Consider the following 25,499-nt stretch of genomic DNA (forward strand, 5'->3'; position numbering starts at 1 on the left):
ATACAGCGGAGAGAATTATTTCTGTCGTTCTCTCGGTCACCGTTTAGTTGAAATAAATCAGCAGTGACACAAGTCACAACATTTAACCTCGTCCCGTAGCGCCGTGAAGTGTTGTGGCAGCCTGTGCTCGCCCTTTAATGGGTGCACTCTGACCTGTGCCGCACTCCCCACAGCACCTCACTGCTGAGCTCTGCCATCCAAAGGTAGAATAACCGAACAAATTAATAGACTGTGGGACAAGATGTGCCTCTGACTGATAACACTGATTTAAAGCTGTGCGAGTTCATTGGTGGAGCGAGGTGGAACGTGTAAAGACTTCTTCATTCCGTCTAGGAAGAAGGGGTGAATAAACACCAGCAAAAGCTAGGAAAACATAAATAACTAATATGGGAGATACATCAGGGGCAGCGCAGCTTCTCACAAAGTGGAGCTAACGTGCTAAAATGGCATATAAATGGTGCTGTGGTTATAGTTTATATCTTAAGGTCATACTGATGACTTTCTGTATCACTGCTGGATGGGGCCTTGGGCAACCTGATCCGTTTTAACTTCAATGGCTTTGCTTCTGTTTGGCAGAACTCACTATTTAATGGGTTGTAGGAAAAATTCTGTCAGAAAAGAACGGCATTAATTAATTCTCTCATACTGTAGATGTTCTATGTTTGAGAAAAATTGTTTTTACACATATTTTACACTAATATTTCAGAATTATTCTTTGCAGACTCATCTGGATTTCGCTTTTCTAACTGGAAAGTTTGTCTGTAAAATTATGACTACTACGTATAGAAATAGTAATGGCTCTTTCCAGACTTCCCATGATGTAAAGGTTAACAACACGCTGAAGACAGAGTACAGATTTGTAATACATCTGCTGTCCTTTGAGAATAGAACAGCAATGATGCTACGAACATCTCATCCTCAGTTCATTGGATTTAAAACATTGCTTATTTACCATATCGGAAATTTGAAGTTGTAATGATCAAAGTCTTAAAGATACAGTATTGCATGAAGTTAAATATCATATGCACACATTCTGGCTCCAGTGCACGTGTATATAAATTAAACAATAAAATCTTAAAATCTCCATGGCTGGCTCATCTGTCTCAGCTTTTTTTTAGTGAAGTTGTGACTTTTTCTTTTTAATCTTATTGGCCAAAGGAGAACAAAATTTCTTCACAAAGATGATTACATTATTGTTCAGAAGGTATAGGAAAATGGCCATTAGAGGGTGATGTTCCTAAAATAAAATTGCCCCAGATGAATGAAATGTTTTCTTGTATTTTCATCCTGATACATTAGTTTTATCATCATTGTTTCACTTGAATCATTCTCAGACATGCCAGTGTAAGGGCAGAACGTCTCTCTCTACAACTTAGTATAACAAGGTGTAAAAGAAAAAGTCATATTAGAGAACGGAAACGGATAGATGTTGTTTTGCATGAAGCCCACACCAAGCTGAAAGCTAAACCAGGAAGGAAGTTGCCTCCACTGTGCTAGATGGGAGCGCTTCAGTGGCATGTGCTTGATTTTGAGAAAATCAGAACTCTTCAGATTAGCACTAGGAGTACTCACCATGTTTATTTTATGTTTACCTGAGTTCTTCAAAGTCCATGAAGGTGAGTGATCAGCTTTTAAAGGACCCCTTGCTTGTTCTGAAGTCTAATTACAAATGAAAAGTTGGCATGTGCTTTCCTGGAAGTGATAGTTACAATGCTATACTCACATTAACTTTGTAAGACATATATATAGATTGTTTTCTTCAGATTTTTAACCAGCAGAGTTAATTATACGTAGTGATTTGAAAGGAGTTTGCTGTTTGTTTATGTACATTGCAAAATTTTTGGTAACTATATGCATGCATCTGTGCTTTTTAATTGCTTCCTCATTAAGTCAGTAGTTGAAAGGCGTATGTTAAGTAGAAGCTACCCATGTCTTTACAAAATAAGTGTTTCTTTTAAATCCCTGAACACAAATGCCTATAAATCTTCATATGGTTACTATCTGGTTTGAGATATAACCCATGAAGGAGATATGCAGAGGTACCATGATAAAAAAGTAGGGCAGAATGGGTATTATAACTCAATGAATCAAATCTATTAACAGAAATCCCAAATACATATTGGTGATCCTAAAGGTCAATAGTGTATTTAAGATGAATACAAAATATATGAGTGTAACTAATGCATTCAGTGCTTTCTTAAAAATTCATAAATAAATTAATATTAAAATAGCTTTGCCACAGCTGTTCCTAAGTAAGTTTCTGTGTAAGATAAATCTTATAATAAAAAGAATCTCCTTGACAGCTGGTGTGTTCCTAGACATCACTAAATTACTTATGAAGCAATTTTTTTATGAAGTAATTTTCTGCAAACAAATTTAATACCAAAATATACCAAGATTCGGTTACTTACATTTACATTTTTATTTTGATTCACCAAAACCAGCCACTGTGAAAATGTCTGGAATATAATTTATAGATTTTCATAGATAATAAACCAACAAACTTGGTAAGCTACCATAAGTTTCAAACATTATGAAAACAATCATTCAGCTTAAGATGTTGGAATAATGGATGTTTTACCTCCATGCAGAAGTGATCAAAGGAGTTACTAGCACAGACAATGCAAATAAGCAATGCCATGAATATTACCAGAAGAAAACATTGGCGTTATTGTCAAACATTCAAGAGTAATTGCATTTTTCCAATGTGATTGTTCCAGATTGTTCTTCTTGAAGTTGCTTCACATTGCAATAACATCATCATTGCAATTCTGAAATTTATGTGTGGTCTTAATCACATTATGTATAAAATAAGATGAATGTGAGCAGAGCGTGCACAGAATTACATCTGTAAGATTAGAATCAGAGTCATATTTTGGATGTTCTAAAAACTGTAGAATAATATAAAAGACTGCAACAATGTCTGAATGATGTGAGAAAGTAAATACAACGAACAATTTAAAATGAAAATTCCAGGGAATTCGGTTTCTGGTACACTGAAAACCTTCTGGGAACTGTTTTTAATTCCAAGTGTGTATCAAGCTTACAATGTACAGAATTACTTTCCTGTAGGTTTTTCAAATTGCTGGCTACCATAGGAGGCTGTGGACATTACTTCCCTACAGAACTTTGTGACTGGAAACATTCACTGACATGTGAAATGTAGTCACTGTGCCTTCTACAATCAGCTCCTAAATGAGTAGTTGAGACCTTGTTGCACAGGCTTGTCTAAGATCACATAAACACTGCAGGTACTTCAGGGTTTTGATGTAATGTAAGTGAAACTTCTCTCTCTCTCTTTTTTTTTTTTTTTTTTTTTTTACCCTAGGGAAAGTTCTAGCATTTATTTTGACTCCAGAGTGTGAATAAAAATGGAGGTTATGCCTTAAAGAGACATTTTGGTGGAAATCTAACCCAAGCCGTTAAAAACTTATCAAAGGAAACAGTATTACCAAAACCGAAACTTGTTTCCTTTAAATTTGTAAGTCTGAAGCTTTACACTACCTTGGTTTAGAACAAGGTGTTGGTTTTTTGGAGCCTGGTGCTCTCAATTCTGGTCTTGTCCTCTGGATCTGGCTATTTGATGGACTGTGTCCCCTATAAATCTATCATTGTGTACTCCCCATGTTGTACTGTAGTTCCCTGCCATCTCTGACATATTGTGTGTTTGCTGCCATTTCTGCAAAGAAGTGATAAAAATGCAATTTTGCATACTGCTGAATTGATTTGAAACCGAGTATCGTAGATCAAAAGGAAAAAAAAAAAAAAAAAAAAAAGCAGTTAAGCTGATCCAAAATGAAATATTTATTATTTTCTTAAAGGGAAATAAGTTGTTTTTTTGTTTTTTTGTTTGTTTGTTTGTTTTTTGTTTTTTTTTTTTTACAAATTCAGATTTTCCCTATGAATAATTTCATTTTAATGGAATTGGATTTTCAGCAGAAAACAAAACAAAAAACTAAATAAAGTCTTAGTAAAGGATTTAATAACCAGAGAACTTCTTATTATTAAATATATGGATTACAGCTTCTAGATCTTAGAGGAGGATGGTAAACAGGATAGCATTCAAACTTTTCCAGTCATTTAGTATGCTCTTTATGCTCTGTAAATTGGCCAACATTATCTGCTTTTGAGCCTCTTTGGTCATGTGGAGCACGAGATGCAAAATGGAGTTCAAGGAGCTGTGCACAGACTCCTGGCCACTGTCAGCAGACTCCCATTGCTGTGTACTAACTTGGCAAAAGGGGCCTGGTGGGGAACTAACTGCCATTTGCTGACCTTGAAAGCTGTGGCAGTAGACTTTGACCAGTTCCCCACAAGCATGCATGCCTTGCCAGGAAGGTAAACATTTTCCGTCTGATGCTGGCTCATCTGACTGGAGGATGGCTGCCCAAACCACCTCCTCCAGCTGGAAGAATTGGGTCTCAGGAGCGTGCTCTACTCTTGGATCTGATGGTCAGATCAAAAGCATTTTGAGGAAAATATTTTTACTTTCTTCAAGGAAAGATAAAATCCCAGATTTTTTCTTACTCTCATACATGATATATCTTACATTTCAATATATTATGTTTCATGAGTTTATCACTTTCTGATGTAATGTTAGTAAAGTGAAGGTAACTGACTTTGGCAATGGATTTTGGATTCTATTTCTTCTTCCTGCCTGAAATCCTTTGCCGATCTGTTTCTGAGGCCAGTCAGCTCTGATATGAGCACAGATGGCTGTTGAAACTGTCAGATTGCAGCTGAATACTGGAGCAATCAAAGGCTGTTTTCCTGTCTATACATAAGGATTTATGAACATATCACTCATAATGAGTGTTAGAAGCAGAATTTCCACATCACAGAGATGCAAAGATACTGCCAGAACTGGAAGCTTAGCTACAGTACTATGAGTTAGCACCACATCAACTCATGGGAGGGATTATTTATGTTCATAAATACATATTTCATGTTGGAGTCCCAGAAGATTTTTAATCTTCGATTTCTTTCATACTGAAAAAAATAGTTCAAGGTTAACTCAAGTAGAAATATACAGTTCATGTAATAAAGCCTTGCTTTAATGTAGAAGATGGTTAAAATAATATGCATTAATAATTAACACTATGTGGTTGTTTTTTTGTTCTTTTTTTTTATTGTTGTTGTTATTTGTTAGAGTTGCATTAATGTGCCTGGGCTGCAGTAATTTGGTACTCTGGAAATTCAACTAACAAAAACACTGTGCATTAAGTTTCATGATTGAATGGAAAAAAAGCAGGAAGGTTGTGGCTGGAGGATTCAGCAGTATTTCTGTGAGTTTCGGTGTCATTGGAGAGAAAGTTTTCATTCTCAGAACTGTTTTACAGTGCAGTCACTCTTGTCAGTTACAGCTGCATGGTTGCAGGGCTGTTTCCTGTTTTAAACATGAGAGGGTTTCGATTTCTCTTCAAGCACAATGAAATTTGAACAACTTTGAAGCAGAAATGATGCTAGAGATCACCACAAATGCAACTCAGTACTGAAAGATATTCCATGTAACTCAGCAATAAAATCCAGCATGCATGCATGTTGGGAGAGTACTCTCTGCTTGCTTCCTCTTGCTTGATGATGCACGCAATATTCTGCCATAAGCCTCAAGAAGTGCATTTCATTGTATAATATTTAAAGGGTATTTGACATGATACTTAAATGCACTTACTTATCCATGTACTCCAAGAGATGGTTTTGCTAATACAGCACTCTTTGTTTTTCAGCTAACACTGTAGTTGTGTCATGCATGGATACCTGTTCATTAAATAACACCAGCTTTCCACTTTGTACTTTTAATACTTCTTGCAAAAGATCGCTGCAACAAAAAAGAGAAAATCAGGTTGTCTTACTGAAGACAGTTGTAAATCACTCAGTTTTTGAGAATATTCCATGTATTTGCCTGTCCTCTAGTAGGGAACAACAGTCAAATACTAAGTACTCAGAGACTGAATCCAGCAGAGATGTGAATGTTGATCATCAAGAATCAAGATTAATAGATAAAAAAGGTAAGTAGGAAAAACAAAGTACTTTATTTGGAAGTAGTTAATTTTAGGAGTCACTGTGAATGTCTGGCTGATGTCTTGCTGAAGGCTGATACTGTATGATTAAAAGTTGTAATTAAGTATCTGAAGAAATAAATCAAAGATGCTAACTCCGTAGATGGCAGCTATACAGAAATTAAAAGAACGGAATGACCATTTTTCTGCATATAATCTATGATGTCTGTAAAGGTTCAATGGCATTTCTAGTTTAATAGAAGGCAGCAGTGAATAAGGACAAGCCCAGCAATGTGAAATGCTTAGCAACATCCACAGTTTTTCAGAGTAGTAGCAATAAATTTCTTCTGTGCCTTATGCACTTTCAGTATATCTGAAAACATTCGGAGGAGGAGAAGCTTCTGAATTTTGCTTTCCTAACATTGCCACCAACAGGGGCAAGAGGCCAAGACCTGAATGTGAGAAATGCAGTTCTCTTCACACTGCATCATTTCCTTATTGAAAAATGGAGCTGTCTTTCCAAGCGTGGAAAATACCAAAACAAGAAAATACATGGACAAACTCTGTTCTCACTTATACACATACAACTCTAACACTTCTGACAATGTCTCATTTACCTGTATTTGTTGTTAATGTTCTGCAAGCCTCACAGTTTGTGGTTTGAAATGAAACAAAGGCTTTCTGCAACTAAAAGCACGTGGGCTGGATGTGCACTGCAGATGTCTATCATTGTACAGCTTTTATTGTTCCTTTTCTTTTGTAACTCAGTTTTTGGCTTTGTTAGCTGTGACAACACACAACAAAGCAACCAAAAAAGAAAAACAACAACAAAAAAAAAAAGATTTGAAGCTGGTTGTCAGATAAAAAAAAAAAACAAAAAAGATAATAATTTGCTGGGGAAATGTATTTTGTAAAGATCATCAGTACTCCTCATAACTGTTCAGGATGATTGCACATTATGTCCTTTTGTCTGTTGTATTATAGTCAATAATGTAAAAATGCACTACTTACTTTCTTAAATAAGAAAGAGAAATTGATTGCTCTGAGAGTTATCTCTCATTGTATTCTGATATTTAATGGATTTTTTGTTTGTTTTTGTTTTTTGGGTTTTTTTTTGGTAAATCTGTAGTTCCTAAAGCAAAAGACTCATCTGAAGTGAACACAGAAGATGCTACATCTTTTAATAAGTATTTTAATTTCACCATGCTTCATGCAAATGAAGAAGTAGAGCTTAGCACCTACTACATTCTGGAAATCCACATCAACAACTCCATAGTCAGAGGAAGAAATGCAGCTGAAGAATACCTAAATCACTCTTGTCTCATGGCTTTGATCGATGACCAAAACAACTGTATGAATATTTCACTACAACTGAAGTCTTATGTGGAATGTAAGTTGCAAAGGAGATTCAGAAGGGAAATCAAACTTGGAAACAATTTGCATCTTGCAAAAAATGTGCATTAGGTATTTATCTGCTTTCAGCAACCATTTGAAAATATTCCACAACAAAACAATGCAATTTTGATCATCCCTTAGTAAAAGTCCATCCTTAGTAGTCAACTGACACATCTTGCTATGTTTTATTTTCTTTTTTCCTAGAAACAAGGCAGAAAAATAAATGTAAATTTTTATTTATTTTTTTCTCCACTTAATGATGACAGACTCACAAAATGCTTGTTTGAAAAAAACTGGAATTACTTTTTTCCCTTTTCCCTCCCCCACAATGGCATAATTCTGCTTTCCAGGAGGTAAATTAAACAATTTCAGTTAACTTTGAAGGCAGAACAACCAGGAGACATGTTTGACTTTTCATAATGTTGTGCAGCAACATCCTACTTTCAGCATTACTTAAAAGAGAAATATTCAGTTGAGCTCGGTTTAGTTTTCCCAGAGGACAGCCTGACAGCTATTTAAGTTTCTCTTTGTGCTGCAGGAGATTGCCTGACCACAGTCAGGTCTTTCAGCCCATCTATGCTACACTTCCCATTGGGGAATTGCTAAATTACTACATTCACTTAGTTTTGTAAGGCAAATGCACTTTATGCTATGCCTTTGCTAGAGAAGTTAAGTGTTTTTGAGTTGGATAAACCCGTGTAAAATATTTCCAGGTTAAATCCTAGTAAAGAGAAGGCAGTTTAATTTTTTTGTTTTAGTTGTTGTTTTGTGTTTGTTTGTTTTTTAATAGAAGTAGGCCTCTATATGAGTATAGTTTTCAACTTGCCCACTAACTTCAAAGCTATGAGCTCACCACCATTCCCTAACAGTAATTTCAAATTAACGATAAAAATTAACAACTATTTTGCTTACTTCAAAACAAAGCTAGAGAGGTGTGCTGAGATTTGACTGGGCACTATTGGCATGCAAGCTGATACAAGCTGCTACAAAACAGAGTACAGTACCCTGTCTAAAAGGAGAAGGCCTAAAGGACTTCAATAAAAAGTATTTTTTAGTTATGAATTCGGAGGGATGAACTGTGTTTACTTGAAAGCTTTTTTGGGTAGTTACCTTTTGACTTCTCAGAGGAGAAGGAATTCAGTGGAAGTTAATATAGGTCTAATTATAGTCTTCTACATCAAGAGAGGGAAAACAGTGGTTTGGCTCTAGCCAGTAATATGATTTTATGAGTCGTAGTCAAATTGTTTTGTGTACTGTTGTTTGTTTTTTTTTAATATTTTATTAGCCAATGTCAAGGTATGCATTAACATGCAGTTGCCAAAGAGGTTTCAAAGGTCTTTTGGAGATCTGGGGAGGAAAGATCCCCATGGCCTTCCTCTGTGGTACACAGTTCTGGCTTGCACTGGGTACTGAACTGATTCCATAGGAATGTGGGTGAATTTCTGCAGTAGTCATGGTCCAAAAAAGCAGCTTCCCTCACGCACATGCCCAGTCTCCCACCAATTCTTCCCCAAAGTAGCCTTTGTTAAATGAATTTCACATGGGGTTTCTATGGGAAGTATTTTCTTACTTTTTTTAATAAGAAAATGTCTCCATATAATATTTTTCCTTCTTTGATATGTGAAGATGGACCTGGAAATTGAGGGTCCCAGTACAGGCGAACACTGAAGAGTGAACTGTTGTCTTCTGTGTCCCATTAAAGAGCGAACAAAGAGAGGATGTGTATTTCCCTTGTTTTAAATTAAATATAAACATTGATTTTTGAAGCATTTTCTTACTGGCTGAGCTGCATGTAAAATACTGATTTCCAGCTTAATTTAATCTCTTCTACATTTTATGGACAGATCCAATGTGTTTGACAAAGATCATCTGGCTCAGTATGATTCCAGTTGTTATTGTCTTGACTGTTTCAGTTGTCATCTACAAAATAGTTCAGGAAAATGGCCAAAACTGTAAGTAACAAGTTTATCTACATGAAACTAAATATCTACATTATGAACAATCTACAATAACAAAGCTGTTGATTATTAATGTATTTTCAAACAACAGTATTTTAATTGTAATGAGGCAGATACTTCTGGAATACTCAGATGATTGATCCCTTTCATCTTTGAATTGCAGATGCAAATTCAAGCTTTTGGCTGCTAAATGAAGTCTGGTTGTTTTTGCTTGTTTTGTTTTTTACAGATACCAGTAGCCTGTGGTCTTTTGTCTAAAGAACTTCAGGTTTCAGACTCATTTCAGATGCTGAAATGAATACGGCTGAGCTTTGGTCTAAGTCTTAGGCAGAAATGCCAGTGACCAATACAAACATATTTAAATACCCCTTCCTACTCAAAGTGGCTCTATACCTAACTTTGCTATGGAATAAGCTGTTATGAAATGGAAACAGTCATTTCTACATATTGCCCTTTACTGAACAAAACAGGCTCTTCCTACACAATTTACTTGGGACAGAGTCTGAAATAAGGATTCACAGTATTTCTTTTAGCAATATGCCACGGATAAGCAAGAATAAAAGTGTAGGAGTACTCTAAGAATGAGACTTTTGAACAACCATGATAAAGTCCTCTGTGCAAAATCTATGCAGAAGATTGACCTCTTGTCAGCTGCTGGTCTTTATCAGAAGTCAGACGTTTTTATCAGCTATGTGGTACAGGGAGCACCATCAGCGTGACAAGTTTTACTTAACCTCTTACCTAATAGAATAGCTTTCAGATGCTTTTCACAGCAGTTTCCTGAGACTTTCTACTTGTGTCAGCCCTGAGTGGGTAGAAAGCTTCTTGAGAACCAGCACTTAGTTCCTGTTAACAGACAGATGTCCATTCTCGTAGTTGGGAGCTGCAGAATGGAGACCTTGGTCACAAGCGTAATAAAAAAATGATAAGCTACATGCATTCCCATTATCATCCTAACTATATCCACAGACAGATTAATATTGAAAGAACAATAGCAGTTTAACTTTAATCACAGCTGAACAGAAGGCAGAAGAGTGCCTACACTCAAGATGTTTCCATGATCAGGATGTTTCTGTGATTTTTTGTATTTACATATATTATTAATTAATAAGTAAGACAATTGCTTAAAGTGGCAGCCCCTCAAAGAGACAAAACTGTCACCTCATCATGTTATCTTGGTTAAAATACATGACCTTTTATTTATTGCTGGAACCAAAGTCTGAATGCTACTTAATGTATGTGAAAATTCCATTAACTGTAAAATAGGTCTTTATAAATGGGCTATTAAATGCTCTAGTTTGAAGGAGTTTTATTTGCATTTTGAAAGCTACCACAAATGTCATGAGTGTGATTGTCTACGCTTTGAGTCATAACATTTCATTTTTAATGCAGAGCTGCTAGTAGTGATGATTAATGATTTACTACCTTTACTCTTAAACATTGGTTTTTGATTAAATGCAGGTCTTTTCAGAATCTTCATAGGCACAAGCAGGTAGGAAAAGATGCCCTTTGGGGGCTTCTGATTTCTGATTGGCTTCTAGAGAAGATTTCCTGTAAGTAAAGGAATACAACATCATGTACAGCATCAGTATCTGACTGGCAAAAAGACAAGAAAATAGAAATTAGATTTAAAATTTTTAATCCTTATGTGTATATATTATGACATCTTTAATTGAAAGTCTACATGCTGCTTTTTTCAGTGATGCCTGAAGAATCTGTCAGAATATTACTATGTGCCTAAAACAGCTGCTATGAATTTTTACGGTCAGAGTTCAGTTAGTACTTTTTCTCTTAATTTCTGAGCACAACTGAAATCTGGTAAGGAATGTGGAATTATTCATTTTCTCTTGAGACATTCCAAAATATTCTGTTTGGCAGACTCTGAGACTCTCTGAAACATTAATGAAGTTATTTCCAAAAGTGCATAAAATAAAATAGACAAATAAATTTTGAGGAATTTACAACTGATCCATGACAAAGGAGCTAAATTAGAAATTAGTTCTTTCACCATTACTCGTCCAGCCTTGCCCTAAAGCTGATTCCAGAGCTTCCTTTAACATTAACCATTGGTATGCAGACTTAGGACTTCAACATTCACTTCTGTGTTCAAAAAATAGCGTGACCTAAACAGTGCTAATTTCACGAATTCTTTAAAAATGTGTTTGTTTGTGGTTTTTTTTTTTGTTTTTTTTTTTTTTTTAGCATTCCTAAAATAAAAATTCTGGGGCAAGTATGCTGTCTTTCCAGAACAGTGCTTTTAAGATCAGCTCTATTTTCCTCTCAATTATATAGAGCTTGTTCTTGTACTACACACCTAAAGGTGAACACCCCACACTAGCAAAGAAGCTGTAGGCACCAGTACACTTAGCTATTCCCCTGTCAGAAGTGTGATTCTTAGTCTCTACTGGAACATGCAGAATAGTCTCTTTTTTTTTGATAACCTTCCAAAATTTGCTCAAGGTACATGCTCCACAGGAGGGAAAGAATAATTTGAGAAGGGCAAACAAGAAGACATAAAATTTAATTTGGAAAAATATAAAACATCAGGGTAAGTTTTTTCTCAAGGCCTTATCTCAAAACCTTCCTGTTTGTTTTATTTTTCATGGGAGATGTTAAATAGTTTAAGTATTGGGGGTTTACCCACTTTCTCTCTAACGACTGCTGTATATAATTTTATAGCTAAGGATATCTCATTGTGTTTAAAACAGATTGTAAGCACAGAGGAGCAGTGACAGTTTCTTCTGTTCGAGGGAAAAGTGGTTCCAGACAGGCAATAAGAACCGTTTCTGCTACTAAAGTTCACCTATTTCCTGGTAGGTAATATAAAAGTGAAATAAAAAGCTAAAGCATCTTGAAGCATGGAGAGTTCAAGAAATGCTTTTTGAGTCTTTCCTATCAAGGGATGCCTCTCTTTTGTTTCAGAGTTACCCTGATCCTACAAAAAATGGATCTGGCTTATGTTATGGAAACATATTTATATCAGAGATAAATAATTCTCACAGTGAGTCTGCACAAAGTCTTATATAATATGGGGGAATGCTTCCATCATTCTTCCAAATAGTTTATATTAAGGACTGCTCTGTGTTTTGTTTGTTGTTGCTGCTGTTTTCAATACTTCAATTTAATTTTAAGTCATGTTGTGCGCCACGTTTAAAGTCTTGCAGCCGAGTGCTTTGCTTGTGTATGGAAGCTGTACACAGATGTAGGCAAACATATATGTATGCTCTGTATTTATGACATGACAAAATCTGCTACTAAAGGTTTGGGTGTACACAGATAGCAGACTCAGAGAATGGCTCTGCTGGCACTTAGAAGCCCAGTGCTAGAGAAGGATTCCAACAAAGTAAAATGTAAGAGTTTCAGATCAGTATTAAATACGGTCTTCTGAGAGTATGTGTTTAGCACAGATTAATTAAGGGGCATGGCTAAACTCAAAGTTTTAGTTGCAGAAATTAGAATTTAATAATAAATCTCTGTGTGAGGGGATATTAGGAAATATGGCTCTGAGTGTTACTGATAAAGTCATGTGCTTCAATAACTTCCATCGATTCTGGTTCCACAAAAAGAACTGTCTTTTCAAAGATTAACATTAACATGAAGAATAACAGCTTCGAACGAATTCAAAACAAGAACAGCTACAGAGTCAGCAAATGAAATAAATGGCTTTAAATTTGTCTAGGCTTGGGTACCTTGCTGTTTGTCTTGTCAATTCTTGAAGAATTAGAGAAAACTCAATAATTTCCCTCTGCAACTCAGTAACTCATGGCATTTCAATTTTACCTAGAAAAGAGTGAATAGCTCCCTGTCTGTCTGAGCTCTCCTGGGAGTACAATTTATACTCCTCAGTTTTAGAGCACAAGCTACCTCTAAGACATATTTATGGGCTCATTATTTTCATCCCTCAGGAAAGGGATTATCTCCCTGACATCTTTTGTCTTTAGTAGCTTCACCATACCTGTTTTATTAGCACAATGTCATCTTTAGTGCTGAATATCCAAAGGCATTTTTGATTATGAAATTTTATGGAAATTCAAACCTAGTTTTATTGTACTGAAGAGAACAGGAGTCTCATTTTGGTCTGTTCTTACTTCCATGTTCCTCCTGTTTCAGTCTATCCATTTAACTCGGAATGATGCTTAGTCGCATAGACTGCAACAATGGGCCTTATTCTAATGTGATATTCATTAACTTCACACACTGTGATTCTAACGAATCCAGTCAATTTCCCAATTCATGCAACTTAAAGTAGAATCAGAACCATATAGAAAGTGTTTACTTCATTCCAGCTCCTAAATTTAGGATTTGCCACTGTGATAGTGGGTTATAAATTGTGATAGGTTGCTTGTTTGACATCACTTGATAGAACTTTATTTATCATTAGTATGTAGCTTGAAATCTAGAAACATAACACAGAGATCTGCTGAAGACAGTACAACCATCCTGGAAACACTGTAATGAAAATAAACAACTCTATATTACAAGGGGGTATGAGCGTATCTCATATGGATGAGAAGATGGACAGATACTTCTCAAAGCATTCAAAGTTCTGAAAGGATAAGGAAAGACAAAGAAGGAAACTCATACTTTGAGAATAATTTCTTAAGAAGGCTCAGTAAATTAGCAGCTACAGTAAATTAACAGCTACAAACAGATAATATACAGTGCACTGTTATTTCCACTGTGTACATGAATCATTACTGTCCAGCCCAGTGGCCAGCAGAAAGCAGGAAAAACCTACAGTATATTCTCTATGGTGGGACTGAAATGATAACTTTCCAACTTAAGAAAATCATGGTACTTTAAAGGAATAAGCACATACAGCAATGATAGGGAAGCTTTAGTGTGTTCTTCTGGTCATGAATGTAGATTGTATTGTGGCTGTTCTGTTAAGCTAAAAAAGAATAAAAGTGTATACAGAGTGGTACAGCACACATTATTTACACTTTGGATCTGTCGTTAGATTTATGTAAGACAATCCCTTGTATGGTTTAAACTGGCACTGCAGTTTCCCTTTATTCAGCTGCAACAGTACAGGATGCATTTTTTCAGTGCAAGAAGTTCTTTAAATGGCTGACCTATATTTCCAGACATGGAACATTTTCATATTGACTGGAATTTGATAGTAGCATTTCAAAGTATAGATAAAAAAATCAATTTCTTGCTTTGTATTCATGACAGAGAATCTTAGGGAGATTCCCAATTGAAGAGGCGGTAGAAGAGGTTTTGGAACAGCTTAATAAATTAATAATAGCAATTACAAGTACTAGGTAGTATTCCCCAAGGTGTTTTAAAAGAAATCAGAAACTGCTAAATTGTCATGTGTGGTTCACTGCTTAAAGCACCTTGATTCCAGCAAAATGGAAGGTAGCCGTACTTACACTGCTTGTATACCTTTTCCTTAACCCACTTTCACCAAACCACTTAAATACCCGTTCCACTATTAGCAACTCATTAAATATTGCTGTTCTCATATAGTTGTATCCTAAAAAGAATTTAAGCCTGGAGGCATGGCACATATTACCTACCGGGAGTAGGACCACGTGTATGAACTATATACTAAACTGTTAAAAAAGAGAAAAAAGGAAGAGAAATAGAAAAAGAAAAAAAAAAGAAAATAGTCATATAAGAAATACAGATTGCATAAATAAGGGGTTTAATACCTGTGAGTGAATCTGCCCAGCTTAGTCATACTGGAAGTTTCATTAATGTAAATATGTGGGTGGTAAGCTACAGTGTGAGTTCATACTAGAAGTTTACCTCTATAAATTCCAGATCTCATTTTTCCAGCATAAAAAATGACATTCAATTTTGTCCTATTTTGAAAGCAGCACAAGGTCTGCTGGAAAATATCCTTTTCCCACTTCTGTTATAGAAGAGTACTGTACAGAAAGGGAACCATATTGCTAATATCATCATATTAGCACTCTACAGTCTTTGTGAGCTATCTTAGTTCAGACATAATGCCTGTTACATTGCTGAAATTGTGTCTCACTTCTCCTCTCATTTTCAGCGATACTCCATTGGCTCACAAAGTCATACTTTGGCTCGTTACATTTTGGTATACAAATACAGGATTCCCTGTCTCACTCTCTGAGTCTGCTCACAGTAATGCAAAATTAATTCCAATGTATGTTTTCTTCTGATTATATTATGGCACTCCTGGCTTTCAGCCGTGTCAAATTAATTCATGTTCGTACTGCATTTAACGAAACAGATTTTGAACTTACCCCAGTCATGGTACTGAGTATTCCAAAGACTGTACTTATTGAAGCAGTAGCATTTTTAATTGAAATTTCATTAGCCTGTGAATTACAAGACGTATTTGTATGTTCACATCTGTGCTGCTTATCTGGAATCTTGGAGTTATAGATTTTCTCTAGTGAAAATGAATGTAGTCCAATGTCAGCAAATGCACACAGTACTTGTCTACTCCATGGTTTGCTGAGCTCACTGCTAGCAAAGATCAGCATCATTGTTTTGACCTCAACTCCCAGTAGCAATGGAAGATCCTCCTGAAGGCTAGCGGCTGTTCCCTGTACAACAGCAAGAGCAGAAGCCATCCATCCTTGGGGTCAGGCTGGGGCAGATGGACAGCAGTTCACGTGGCTTTTGCTGCTGAGGAGGTGTTTTGTGTTTCTCCTATGGGAATGGTGGTGAACCTGAAGAACAAAGGCCACCTGCAAGGTGATGCAGAGCTCAGTTGCTGCAGTCTTGGCATAAAATGTAGTTAAAACTAAATTTTATATAGTTTCATTTTAAGTTACATTTTAACTTAACAGTTAAAACTATTCAGTGAAGCAAGAGACCAGTACATCAACATTTATATCTACATTTCAAATGAAAAAGGAATTTTAAAAAAGCCCAAAGTATGCCAATAAGAAGTTAAAAAATAAAAAGAAAACTTTTGGTTCAGGCTAAGAGAAACTGAAAAATAGAAAAACAGCATAAATGCTGGAAGCAAAGAGAAACATTTGCAGTTCTTGGATACAGAAGTTTTAGACTCTGTAGGAACATGAGAAGTGGGGTGGCTTGTTTAAAGCACAAACTATAAAATGCTAAAAAAGACCTTCAGCCACTAAGCAATTGTATGGTAATTTTATAACTCATTCTTAAAGAAGAACATTGTAGGACCAGAGTGACAACTTGGACTTGGAGAGTAAAACCTCAGGGTTTCTGGCCTGCCATTATCTTCTGGACTGTTTAGATTTTATGACATCCATAACATCTGATATAACTGTGCTTTGCAACTATAATTTGCGTGAAAGAAACAAATAGATATATTTCCCATCAGTCATTTGAAGTCCTGTATTGTTTGCCATGCTATCATATTAAAATAATAGTCTATAGCCTACAAGATTAGAGGAAATGGGACACATTCTGCCATCACTCTGAGCTCTGCTGCAACTTCAGGTTAGTTGACAGACTGGAAGTAGAAGCAGCCCCTGGCTCAAGAGTGTCAGGGCTGCAATCCTGCTGAATTCAGACTCAGTCCTTGTAATCTGAAATACATTTTCTTTTTAGCATGAAGACAGGCAGAATACAACTTCTACAGAATTAATTAGATGAAAAGCCAACACAGGAGAGACTTGTTTGATCTTGGCCAAGTGAAGTATTGAATATTTGATTCTGACCCTTCCCAGTTAGTTTCTAACATAGCTAATGTCTTTGCTGCTGTAACTTAGATGAATAATGTTGAATAATGAATAACAGGAAAAGCAAAGCTTATCATGATGTTCAATACTAAACACAGACTTGCATGTTTCAAAGATGCAACATTTCCAAAGAAAAAAATGTGAAGCTTAATTACCACTTTGGGTCTTTTGCTGTTTCAGAAAGGAGAATAAAATCAAGAAGGGACAGGTAATCTTAACAAGCTATTGTGGCTCCTGTATGCTTTCAGTTTGATGCTTTTAAATGAATGGTCTTTTCTTTCTCTGTTCAGTTTGCATGCCTGTATTGATAGTTTTCAATGATTTTCAGACTTGCATATTCAAACACTCTGCACATGTATTTGCTGTTTAACAATGCGGATTAAAAATATTTTAACTTCTAGCAGTGAAGAACAACAAAGAACTGGTTCCACTTACTGCACAGGCCATGAAGATACTGCCCATAATTCCTGAACAAGAGCACTGTCATCTGAGTACATCATCTACTGAAGGTACGTAGGTACATTACAATGCTCTGAACTTTTCTGTTTGCCTCATATTTTTAGAATTAGTATTTAGCAAACACAGACTCACAGAATCACAGAATTGTAGAGGCTAGAAGGGACCTCTGGAGATCATATATTCCAGCCCCCTGCTAAAGCAGGCTCCCTGCAGTAGGTTGCACAGGAAAACATTCAGGTGGACTTTGAATATCTCTAGAGAACAAGACTCCACAACCTCTTTTGACAGCCTCATCGAGTGCTCTGTCACCCACACAGTAAAGAAATTCTTTCACATGTTTGTATGGAACTTTCTGTGTTACAGATTGTGTCCATTAGCCCTTGTTCTATCACCAGGCAACACTGAAATTAGCCTGGCCCCATCCACTTTGAGTCCTGCCCTTTAGATATTTATAAGCATTAATAAGAACCCCTCTCAGTTTCTTTTTCCACAGGCTGAACAGTCCCAGGTCTCTCAGCCTTTCCTCTTTGTGAATCTGGACTGTCTCCAGAAATTCCCTATCCTTAAACTGGGCAGCCCAGAACTGGACATAGTCCTCCATATGTGGCATCATCTGCTCAAAAAAAGTTCTTACTTCTTCTAGCCAAGTATATGAGATGACCAACAGGAAAATGTGTTTTGTGAGAGCTAGATGGCAAGAAAACAAAATCAAGTTTCTATAAACTAATCTGTCAGCCTTTTAAGTGCTGTGTGCCCCTGAAAGCAGCAGTGTTAATTCTGACTGTATTTTTCTGGTACAGAACATTGAATCCCAGACTTCAGAAATTTGCTGAACAGAACAATAAAGATTACTCAAATAAGTAATACAGACTAACATCAATTTTATAAATAAGGTTATGGCTCTTTACATATATTTATATTAATTTTCATGGTGACTTTTTTAGGTTAAAAGCTTTAAGAAGCTCTTCTTTACATGTATTTAAATTGGATGATGTATTTTCAAAAACGAATCATACTATCTTTTCTACATATATGCTTGTTTTTCTTGTGCTTCATATAGAATGATAAGCAGCAAAGCTGTGCACTGATAGCAGAGCTAAAAAAGCAATTTGGAACAGCAAATGCTGGCAAATAATAAATGAGCTAGATTATTTTTTTTGCTCCTGAAAGAGGCTAGTTGGGTTATGGGGCAGCATGTTATCATAAAAATGCAGGCAATTTTTAAGTGGTTCCCATCCATACATCTTGTGAGAACTTATAAATATGGAAAGTTGACATTGTTACTCTTCTAAAAGGAGGCTTCCAAGAGACAGAGAAAGATATCATGACTTGGAAAATCAGAGAGGTGGTGGATATCCCATTGTTGGTGATATTCAAGGTCAGGCTGGATGGGACCCTGAGCAACCTGTTTGAGCTGTCCTTGTTAATCACAGGGGAGTTGGACTAGATAACATGTAAGAGTCCCTTCCAACTCAAATGATTCTATGGTTCTATAACAGGTGAGAGATCTCTCAGATCACTTGAGTTCATATGTTTGCCACTTGGATGTCATAAGCTTTCTTAGACTCCCACCAGTTTTTCTGTATGGCCCCTTCCTTTCTGCAGGGGCTCCTCCCTGCCACTACAGCATAGGAGATGAAGGAAGGGTTCTAACCCAAGATAGAAGTCTACCAGAGCTTCACTGGTGATAGTGCTCACAGCTGCCCTTCTCTTCTTCAGATCTGACTTTAGTCCTATTGGTAAATGTTACCACAGTGCCAGCCCTGGATCAATGAGGCAAGGTGGTAAATTGAGAGCCATGAGGTTGTGTTCCTAAAGTTAATGAGTGTCCATTCCCCTGCATGCACATAAGCTTTTAAATCACTTGTGTGTTACACTTGTAAATCTTGGCAGCCCAGGCTGTTGGGTGCGTTCTCAGTTTGGTCAACGCACCTTCTCTGGAATGATATCTCTGGATGATAACCGCAGCACAGAGGGTTTATCTGTTTTTTTCTGTAATGAGGTTAGCTACACAGTAAATGCAACAGAAGCTGTAAGGAGCAGGAAATAAGTAGTCTTCATTTTGTTTGTTAAGGTTTCAGAAAGAAAGAAATCTCTTTTTTAACAAACAACATTGCATTCCGTGTCCATCATTTTTAAGGTATGAAATATGGGAGGACTTCTTGTAGTGTCCTGTATCTTAGTACCCTTGAAAGTTCTGAAATAGTTTGTTAAGATTTATTTTTTAATCCATCTATTTTACTGCTTTTAAATCTTCCTGGGAAAGACATGATTTAAAATGCTGTGGAGAAAGGAGATCTCACTGTTAGCTATGTTAAATTTTGTCCCCAACATCCTCTGTTCCTCATGACAATGTACTAAATCAAAATAAGTAAAATACAGGTGATTTCTATCTGATTGTTTAACAAAATGAGGTCTGGCGGCGTGGTGGTAACCAATGGACAGAAAGTAATGGGGACTGTGTGTACCTCTATGCACACACATACCAACAGACACACAAGAAAATATTCAGCTAATAGAACTCTCAACAGCTTCTGCATCCATGTACCTTTGACAAAGGAGAATCTTTTCAGTCTGGGTAACTTGAATATTTCTGTGAATTTTCAAGAAAACTGTGACTATTACATTTGATTGCTGAAGTTAAGAATCCTCCTTCTATTTCTGCCATCTCACATTAAACCACTATATTAGCTACTGTCCTGGAAAAAATGAATGAGTGAAGTCTTTCGGGTGCTGTAAGACAGTTCTCTGTTTATGTGTGACAGTTGTAGATATATTTCCTAAGTGCTGTCCAATGGTGAAATAAGAATTACTGCAGAGTTCAAGGCTGCTGTTTATTTGGTTGGAAATCACAAACGTTTTATTCAGGGCAAATGTTTGCATTAGGAGGCACTACTTTTCAGGGGACAGGATGGTAGATTAAAGCCCCAGAGACCCAACTTCTTTTTCTGTCCCTTCTGGTGACTCCTTATTACTAATAGCACTGTGACAATAAATGTTTGCTCTCAGCTAAAACAAAGAGATTGTGTTGTGTTTTTAAGTTAGGAAGCACTACTTGTATCAACTTGTAGTCTTAATGAACCCTGCTGGCATCAACTATTTTTAGTAGTTCTGAAATGCTGAGATATTTATCTGCATCTTTTTGTTGTTGTTGTTGTTTTTAATCTAAAGTGTCAGCAATGAATATTCTTTTCTGTGATAAATGAAAAGACAGAAGCAAGAAGGTGCATTGATAACAAGCAATCCAGGAGAGCAGATCAGAAGAAGAAAGACTGAATTGATATATTAAAGCTAGGTTTCCTTCACTTAAAACATTCAGCATGACAAACCATAAGGAAACTAACATTTCTGAATGCACCTGATTCAATGGCAGGTCCCTAAAACAGTGTGGGGGAAAAGAATTACTGCAATAAGAAATAAAAGTGAACAAATAAGAGTCAATTCACTGTGCTCATTAAAACAGCCCTATATATGGTGAACAGCCCATCTAACGGTATTAGAACATTCAGCAAGGTGGTTTTGTTGATGGTTAGCCCTGGAATCACTGTTGTGCAGGGAAGGCTGTAGCTACACTTGTCCTTTGAGGCTGCAGCAAGCACGTCCCATGGAATGACTTTTCTCCAGCTGTGTTTGTGTTTATCCTTTGGTGTGGTGGTCTGTCCTTCCCAAAGCAGACTGCTGCAGGGCTTGCTCCCATGCCACAGACACACTTCAACCTTGCCCTGATCAGAGCAGAGTAATAATCACACATGTATGGCTTGAAAAGTATTGTGAGCCCTCTCCTAGAGCACTTTTGTCCTCTGCCTTTTTAAAGGGAAGCAGTGTTGTATTCTCTGACTCAAAAGGAGCATTAAAGGATTTCACAGCTGACTAAGGATGGAACAGTGTTCTGCCTTATTTGGGGAAATTAGAGGCAGATACTGAACTGACAGTTCTTGTTTGAAGTGCTGTCATGTTATGAGGGAAGGAGAAGAAAGAGAAAAGGAAGGAAGGGGGAAGGGAGGGAGAGAAAGGAGGAAGGAAGAAGTAGGGACATGGAGAAGGAAAGAAGAAAGGAGTGAGGGAGGGAGAGAAGGAAGAGAGGAAAGCAGTGTGGGGATGAAAGAAAAGCAGAGGGAAAGAAAGGAGAAAAAGGAAAGAAAGAAAGAACAGGAAAAATAGGAAGAAAAGGGAGGGAAGAAGGGAGAAAGAGAAACGTCTGTGTCTTTCAGCCAACTGTTGTGGACATCTATTATTATATTTTAGCAGTATCCATTGCCATGCTCTGGGCTGTCTTTAGATCAAGTTCACGCAATTTGGTCACTGTTACCCTAAGCACTTTATTTACAGCATCAGTCTCTTTGACAGTCAATGCCCCAAGGACAAGACAAAATAATCTTACTGTCCTGCCTCCCATTAATTCTCTTAGTAAAAGTGGTTGACGTGTCACAGGCTGCATAATAGCTAATGAAAGTTCCACATCAGCAATTGCCAACAATTTAAATGTGCTTCCTTTTGCCATCAGCACTTTCATCTCGCTTTATAGGGGGCTTTCAGATCCTTGAATATGTAAGTGCTTTGCATCTCTATATTTCTTTCTGAGCGACAGGATAGCTGTGTAGTTAAGCAAGACAAGTTGGTCTCCCAGTGAATGTATAATTTAAGGCACAGTCTTATCTTCAGGTGAAAGGAATTATAAAACTGAAACATAAGGTAGATGACAGGTAACTGACAGGAGGATGCACGGGGGAGGAACATGTATGGCTAAAAAGATGAGAAGCACTTTTACAGAAATAAGTTGATGTATATTTTTCCTCTCTTGCTGTCCAAAAGTATGTGGACACGTCACCTCCCATGCAGCACAGGAGATCAGAAAGTAACTATGCCTGTGACAATTTAATTCCTACCCAGCTACATTCAGATTAGCATCACTGCTGTCATTTCCTAAGGATGTCTCCTTTCCCCAGCAATGTAGAAATTCAGCTGTACAGAATCCAGTCTAATACAATGCTAATGTCTAATTCAGTACTGCTCTATCTAAAACAATACCTGGATTTGGGCCCAGGTCCCTTCTGCCTTCCCAAAGAGGTATTCAGATATCTTTGTTACAGAATTCAGTAGCATAAGCAGAAAGGGCGACTCAAAATAATTTTGCTTTTCAGAGCATGGGCAGCCTGATGTAGTGGGTGGCAGCCCTGTGCATTGCAGGGGTTTGGAACTGGATAGTTTTTAATGCCCTTACCAGTCCAATCCATTCTATGATTCTATAATTTTCCTTACGTGACCATGACTTCACATAAATGTTTTCAGATTTAAAAGAAGCCCATGTAGTACATCTTCAAGCACGACACCCACACAAACAACAGAAGATACTAATTATGCAGGGGAAACAGTGAAACTGTTCAAAACATTCTAGCAGAGGAAACACAGAGCAAGTGCACTTGGAAGAGAGAGTGAGATTAGTTAGGATCTTCTTGTAAATTGTAAAGAACTGTAAGTATGATTTCATATTGATGGGATGGCCCTCCTTATCCTTCTGATGCTTTTTTTTGGTTGTTGAAAAGCATCATTTGAGTGCTCAGAAGTAACAAACGTCCTGCGATTACAGCTGTGATACAAATGGATGTGATGACGCTGAGAAGACGCTTTCATGCTTTCCTATAATTAACAATGAAAATTGTTACCTATCCCATATCCAGTTTTAAATTCATTTGAGGACTACATGAAGTTACTTGATCTGATTTTTTTAATATATTTTTAAAGTATCACAAAAGATAATTCTCCTTCTGTTTCTGCTCTTGTAATAGATTCAAATCTCAACTGCTCATTTAAATTAAAACTCCTCATAGGAGAAAGCTCACAGACTCAGAGTGCTGAGCACATTCCAGGGTACTTGGCATGGTTACTGGTCTCAGCTTAAAGTGCTCACTTGGATGTGTTTCTCTTCAAAACAGACATTTGGAAGTTTTTGAAGGGAAGCAGTCCTGCATGCTTGCAGAACTGGACTGTAACAGGCACTGTACAGACTGTTTGAAACCTCTGTTCCATTAGCTGGCATCAATTTTTGATGCATTCTATTCTGCCCACACATTTGCTAGATTGCTTCAGCAGCTGCTGCCTCCAGTATGATTTCACAGCCAAAGAAACACTTCTTATCCTAGTTCTCACAGCGTAAAGGAAAAGAGAGACAGATGTTGTTATTCAGCCCTCAGCTACATGAACTACCAGAATGGGTGACAAGCTGCATTTGCTTTTTCACTCAGTTGAGAATAAGTACTAAAGAAATTCTGCACTTTTTTCCCAAGCACATTATAGTTCCTGAAAACTAAAGCTAAGCTTGATTTGGTTCTGGGCATTTTCACATCTCATCTCTGCATCACATGCGACTTCAGGAGCTGCAGTCCGGCTTTCAAAAGACTCACTGATGATTACTGAAGAGTGGTTTTCATTTGGGAATGTGGCTGTTCTTATTTCTTTATTTCCAAGTTTGTCATGCCATAAACAAGTACACTATGTGAAATGAAATTGGATGCAGGTCTGCAAGTTTTGATTAGGATAATTTAACTTCTGGCTGAGCTGTACTCAGTAAGAGTTAATTAACTTCTGAACACTCTGTAGCAGGTGGATCAGTTCACGAAGAGATGTCCAGGAGTTGACACTGAGTAAGAGACTGTGGAATGGAGGCAGGTATTACACAGAACACTCCTCATCTTGCTGCCAGGAGGGGAGTTGAAATAACTGAGCAAGCTCCACTCTCAAGGAGATCAATCACCACCTACATTTAAAAGAGTTTCACAGTGAACTCTATGGAGACAGCAGAAGCCCAGTTTGAAATGCTTTACATCTTACTGGCTCACTGAGCTGTGTGTGTGTGGCCAGTGCTCTCCCATGCAACTTGTCTCTGCCCACTGGATGCATTGGAAAGCCCCATACTGCCAAGGTTCCCTGAAAATGAGGGCCTGTGATTCTTTCTGTGGTTCTGCTACCCACGGACCAGGTACCTAAACCATCATTCTATCAACAGGTGTCTTTTCTAGCTCTTTACCTCCAATCTCATGTATAACCTCTACATAGATAACTGCTTAGTTAGTTTTTTTCTTTTCTCTTTTTTCCTTTCTTTGCCTTTTGTAATAGAGGAAAATTAATTACTGTAAACATGAAAGAGATGTGGCATTGTGAAGGGCACTGCACTGACATTTAAGAAAATGCCACTTTTTAATCTCCTCTTATTTCTGATATTAATGCTTTCTTTTGTTTCAGGCTGTACCATATGAAATACAATTTCTATTGCAAGAAAGAGAGAAGCAATACAACACAGAAGACAGCGTCTCCATTTCCAGTTTGGGAACTCTGTTATCCATCTTTTTAGGGGAATGCTAGATGTGCAGTTTAGTTGAGAAGCTTCATTTTATGTAACAGAGCTACTTGGTGTTAAGAAAATATGAATGATGGATTAACATGCTTCGCTTTAGAATCAACTTCAGCAGTAAATTATGGATTCCCATCTATTTTCTGCTCATTCAAGATTTATGCCTAATCATAAGGTTCTGAGATAATCCAGCCAACCATTTATTTTTCTAACTGGGAGGAAATTTATATTCTCCATAGAATAAAATATCAATAAAAGATAGAAATCAACCTATGCTTTCATGAAATGAGCAGAGTTTTCAGCTTTTTAAATACTTGAGGTGGCTGAGATGCATAAGAAAGATAATGTCTGGCTGTTGAGGGAGATGGCCAATGGAATACAGAAGGAGAGTTCTGCAGTGCATTTTAATCTGTGGCAAACTAGGAAGACATTCATAAATTCTGCAGCATCTCAGGGGATAAAGAAGAAAAACGTGGAAAATTTGTACATTTGGCTGAAATCCGCTAAATCATTATTATTGTTTTCTTTTATCAGCCATTAAGATGCCAAATGGGTTTTGTACTTTTTGAAAAACTGCATTTCTATTTTTCGGATTAGCTGAGGTCATTAGTATTCAAACTCATTATCTCCTGGAACTTTTCCTTACTTTCCATTTATTACTGCTCCTCTGAGCATAATGGAGCTGCTT

At 37.0% G+C, this 25,499-nt stretch overlaps 1 protein-coding gene and 1 long non-coding RNA gene across 7 annotated transcripts; one reads left to right on the forward strand and one right to left on the reverse strand.

Annotated features, from left to right (window-relative positions):
* The first annotated feature begins 1,465 nt into the window (after positions 1-1,465).
* Positions 1,466-25,097, forward strand: TMEM156 (transmembrane protein 156). 6 transcript variants are annotated; one of them, XM_085547276.1, is made up of 8 exons: positions 1,475-1,616; positions 5,150-5,285; positions 5,727-6,008; positions 7,129-7,389; positions 9,239-9,346; positions 12,061-12,165; positions 17,406-17,513; positions 24,703-25,097. In XM_085547276.1, exons 2-8 carry the CDS (start codon positions 5,237-5,239, stop codon positions 24,714-24,716), a joined length of 927 nt encoding a protein of 308 aa, XP_085403402.1. In that variant the 5' UTR covers positions 1,475-1,616; positions 5,150-5,236; the 3' UTR covers positions 24,717-25,097. The 6 variants fall into 6 exon arrangements, with proteins under 6 accessions (XP_085403407.1, XP_085403402.1, XP_015717970.1 ...); XM_085547281.1 differs by lacking the exon at positions 5,150-5,285 and having other exon boundaries at positions 1,466-1,616; positions 17,409-17,513; XM_015862484.3 differs by lacking the exon at positions 5,150-5,285 and having other exon boundaries at positions 1,476-1,616.
* On the reverse strand, positions 10,090-10,904 carry LOC146761124 (uncharacterized). Its single transcript, XR_014946005.1, has 2 exons — positions 10,778-10,904; positions 10,090-10,235 (listed from the first exon to the last, which is right to left on the reverse strand). It is a non-coding gene; the product is annotated as an uncharacterized LOC146761124 (long non-coding RNA).
* Positions 25,098-25,499: the final 402 nt, after the last annotated feature.

The sequence above is a fragment of the Coturnix japonica genome, chromosome 4 (genome assembly GCF_054131305.1).
Source record: "Coturnix japonica strain WE chromosome 4, WE-NBRP24, whole genome shotgun sequence".
NCBI classification, from domain to species: domain Eukaryota; kingdom Metazoa; phylum Chordata; class Aves; order Galliformes; family Phasianidae; genus Coturnix; species Coturnix japonica.

Coding starts and splice junctions, on each gene's coding strand:
- TMEM156 (XM_015862484.3), top strand. CDS start 1,517: ATGTGCTTGATTTTGAGAAAATCAGAACTCTTCAGATTAGCACTAGGA. Junction 1,617..5,726: donor GTTCTTCAAAGTCCATGAAG/GTGAGTGATCAG, acceptor TTTGTTTTTCAG/CTAACACTGTAGTTGTGTCA. Junction 6,009..7,128: donor AAGATTAATAGATAAAAAAG/GTAAGTAGGAAA, acceptor GTAAATCTGTAG/TTCCTAAAGCAAAAGACTCA.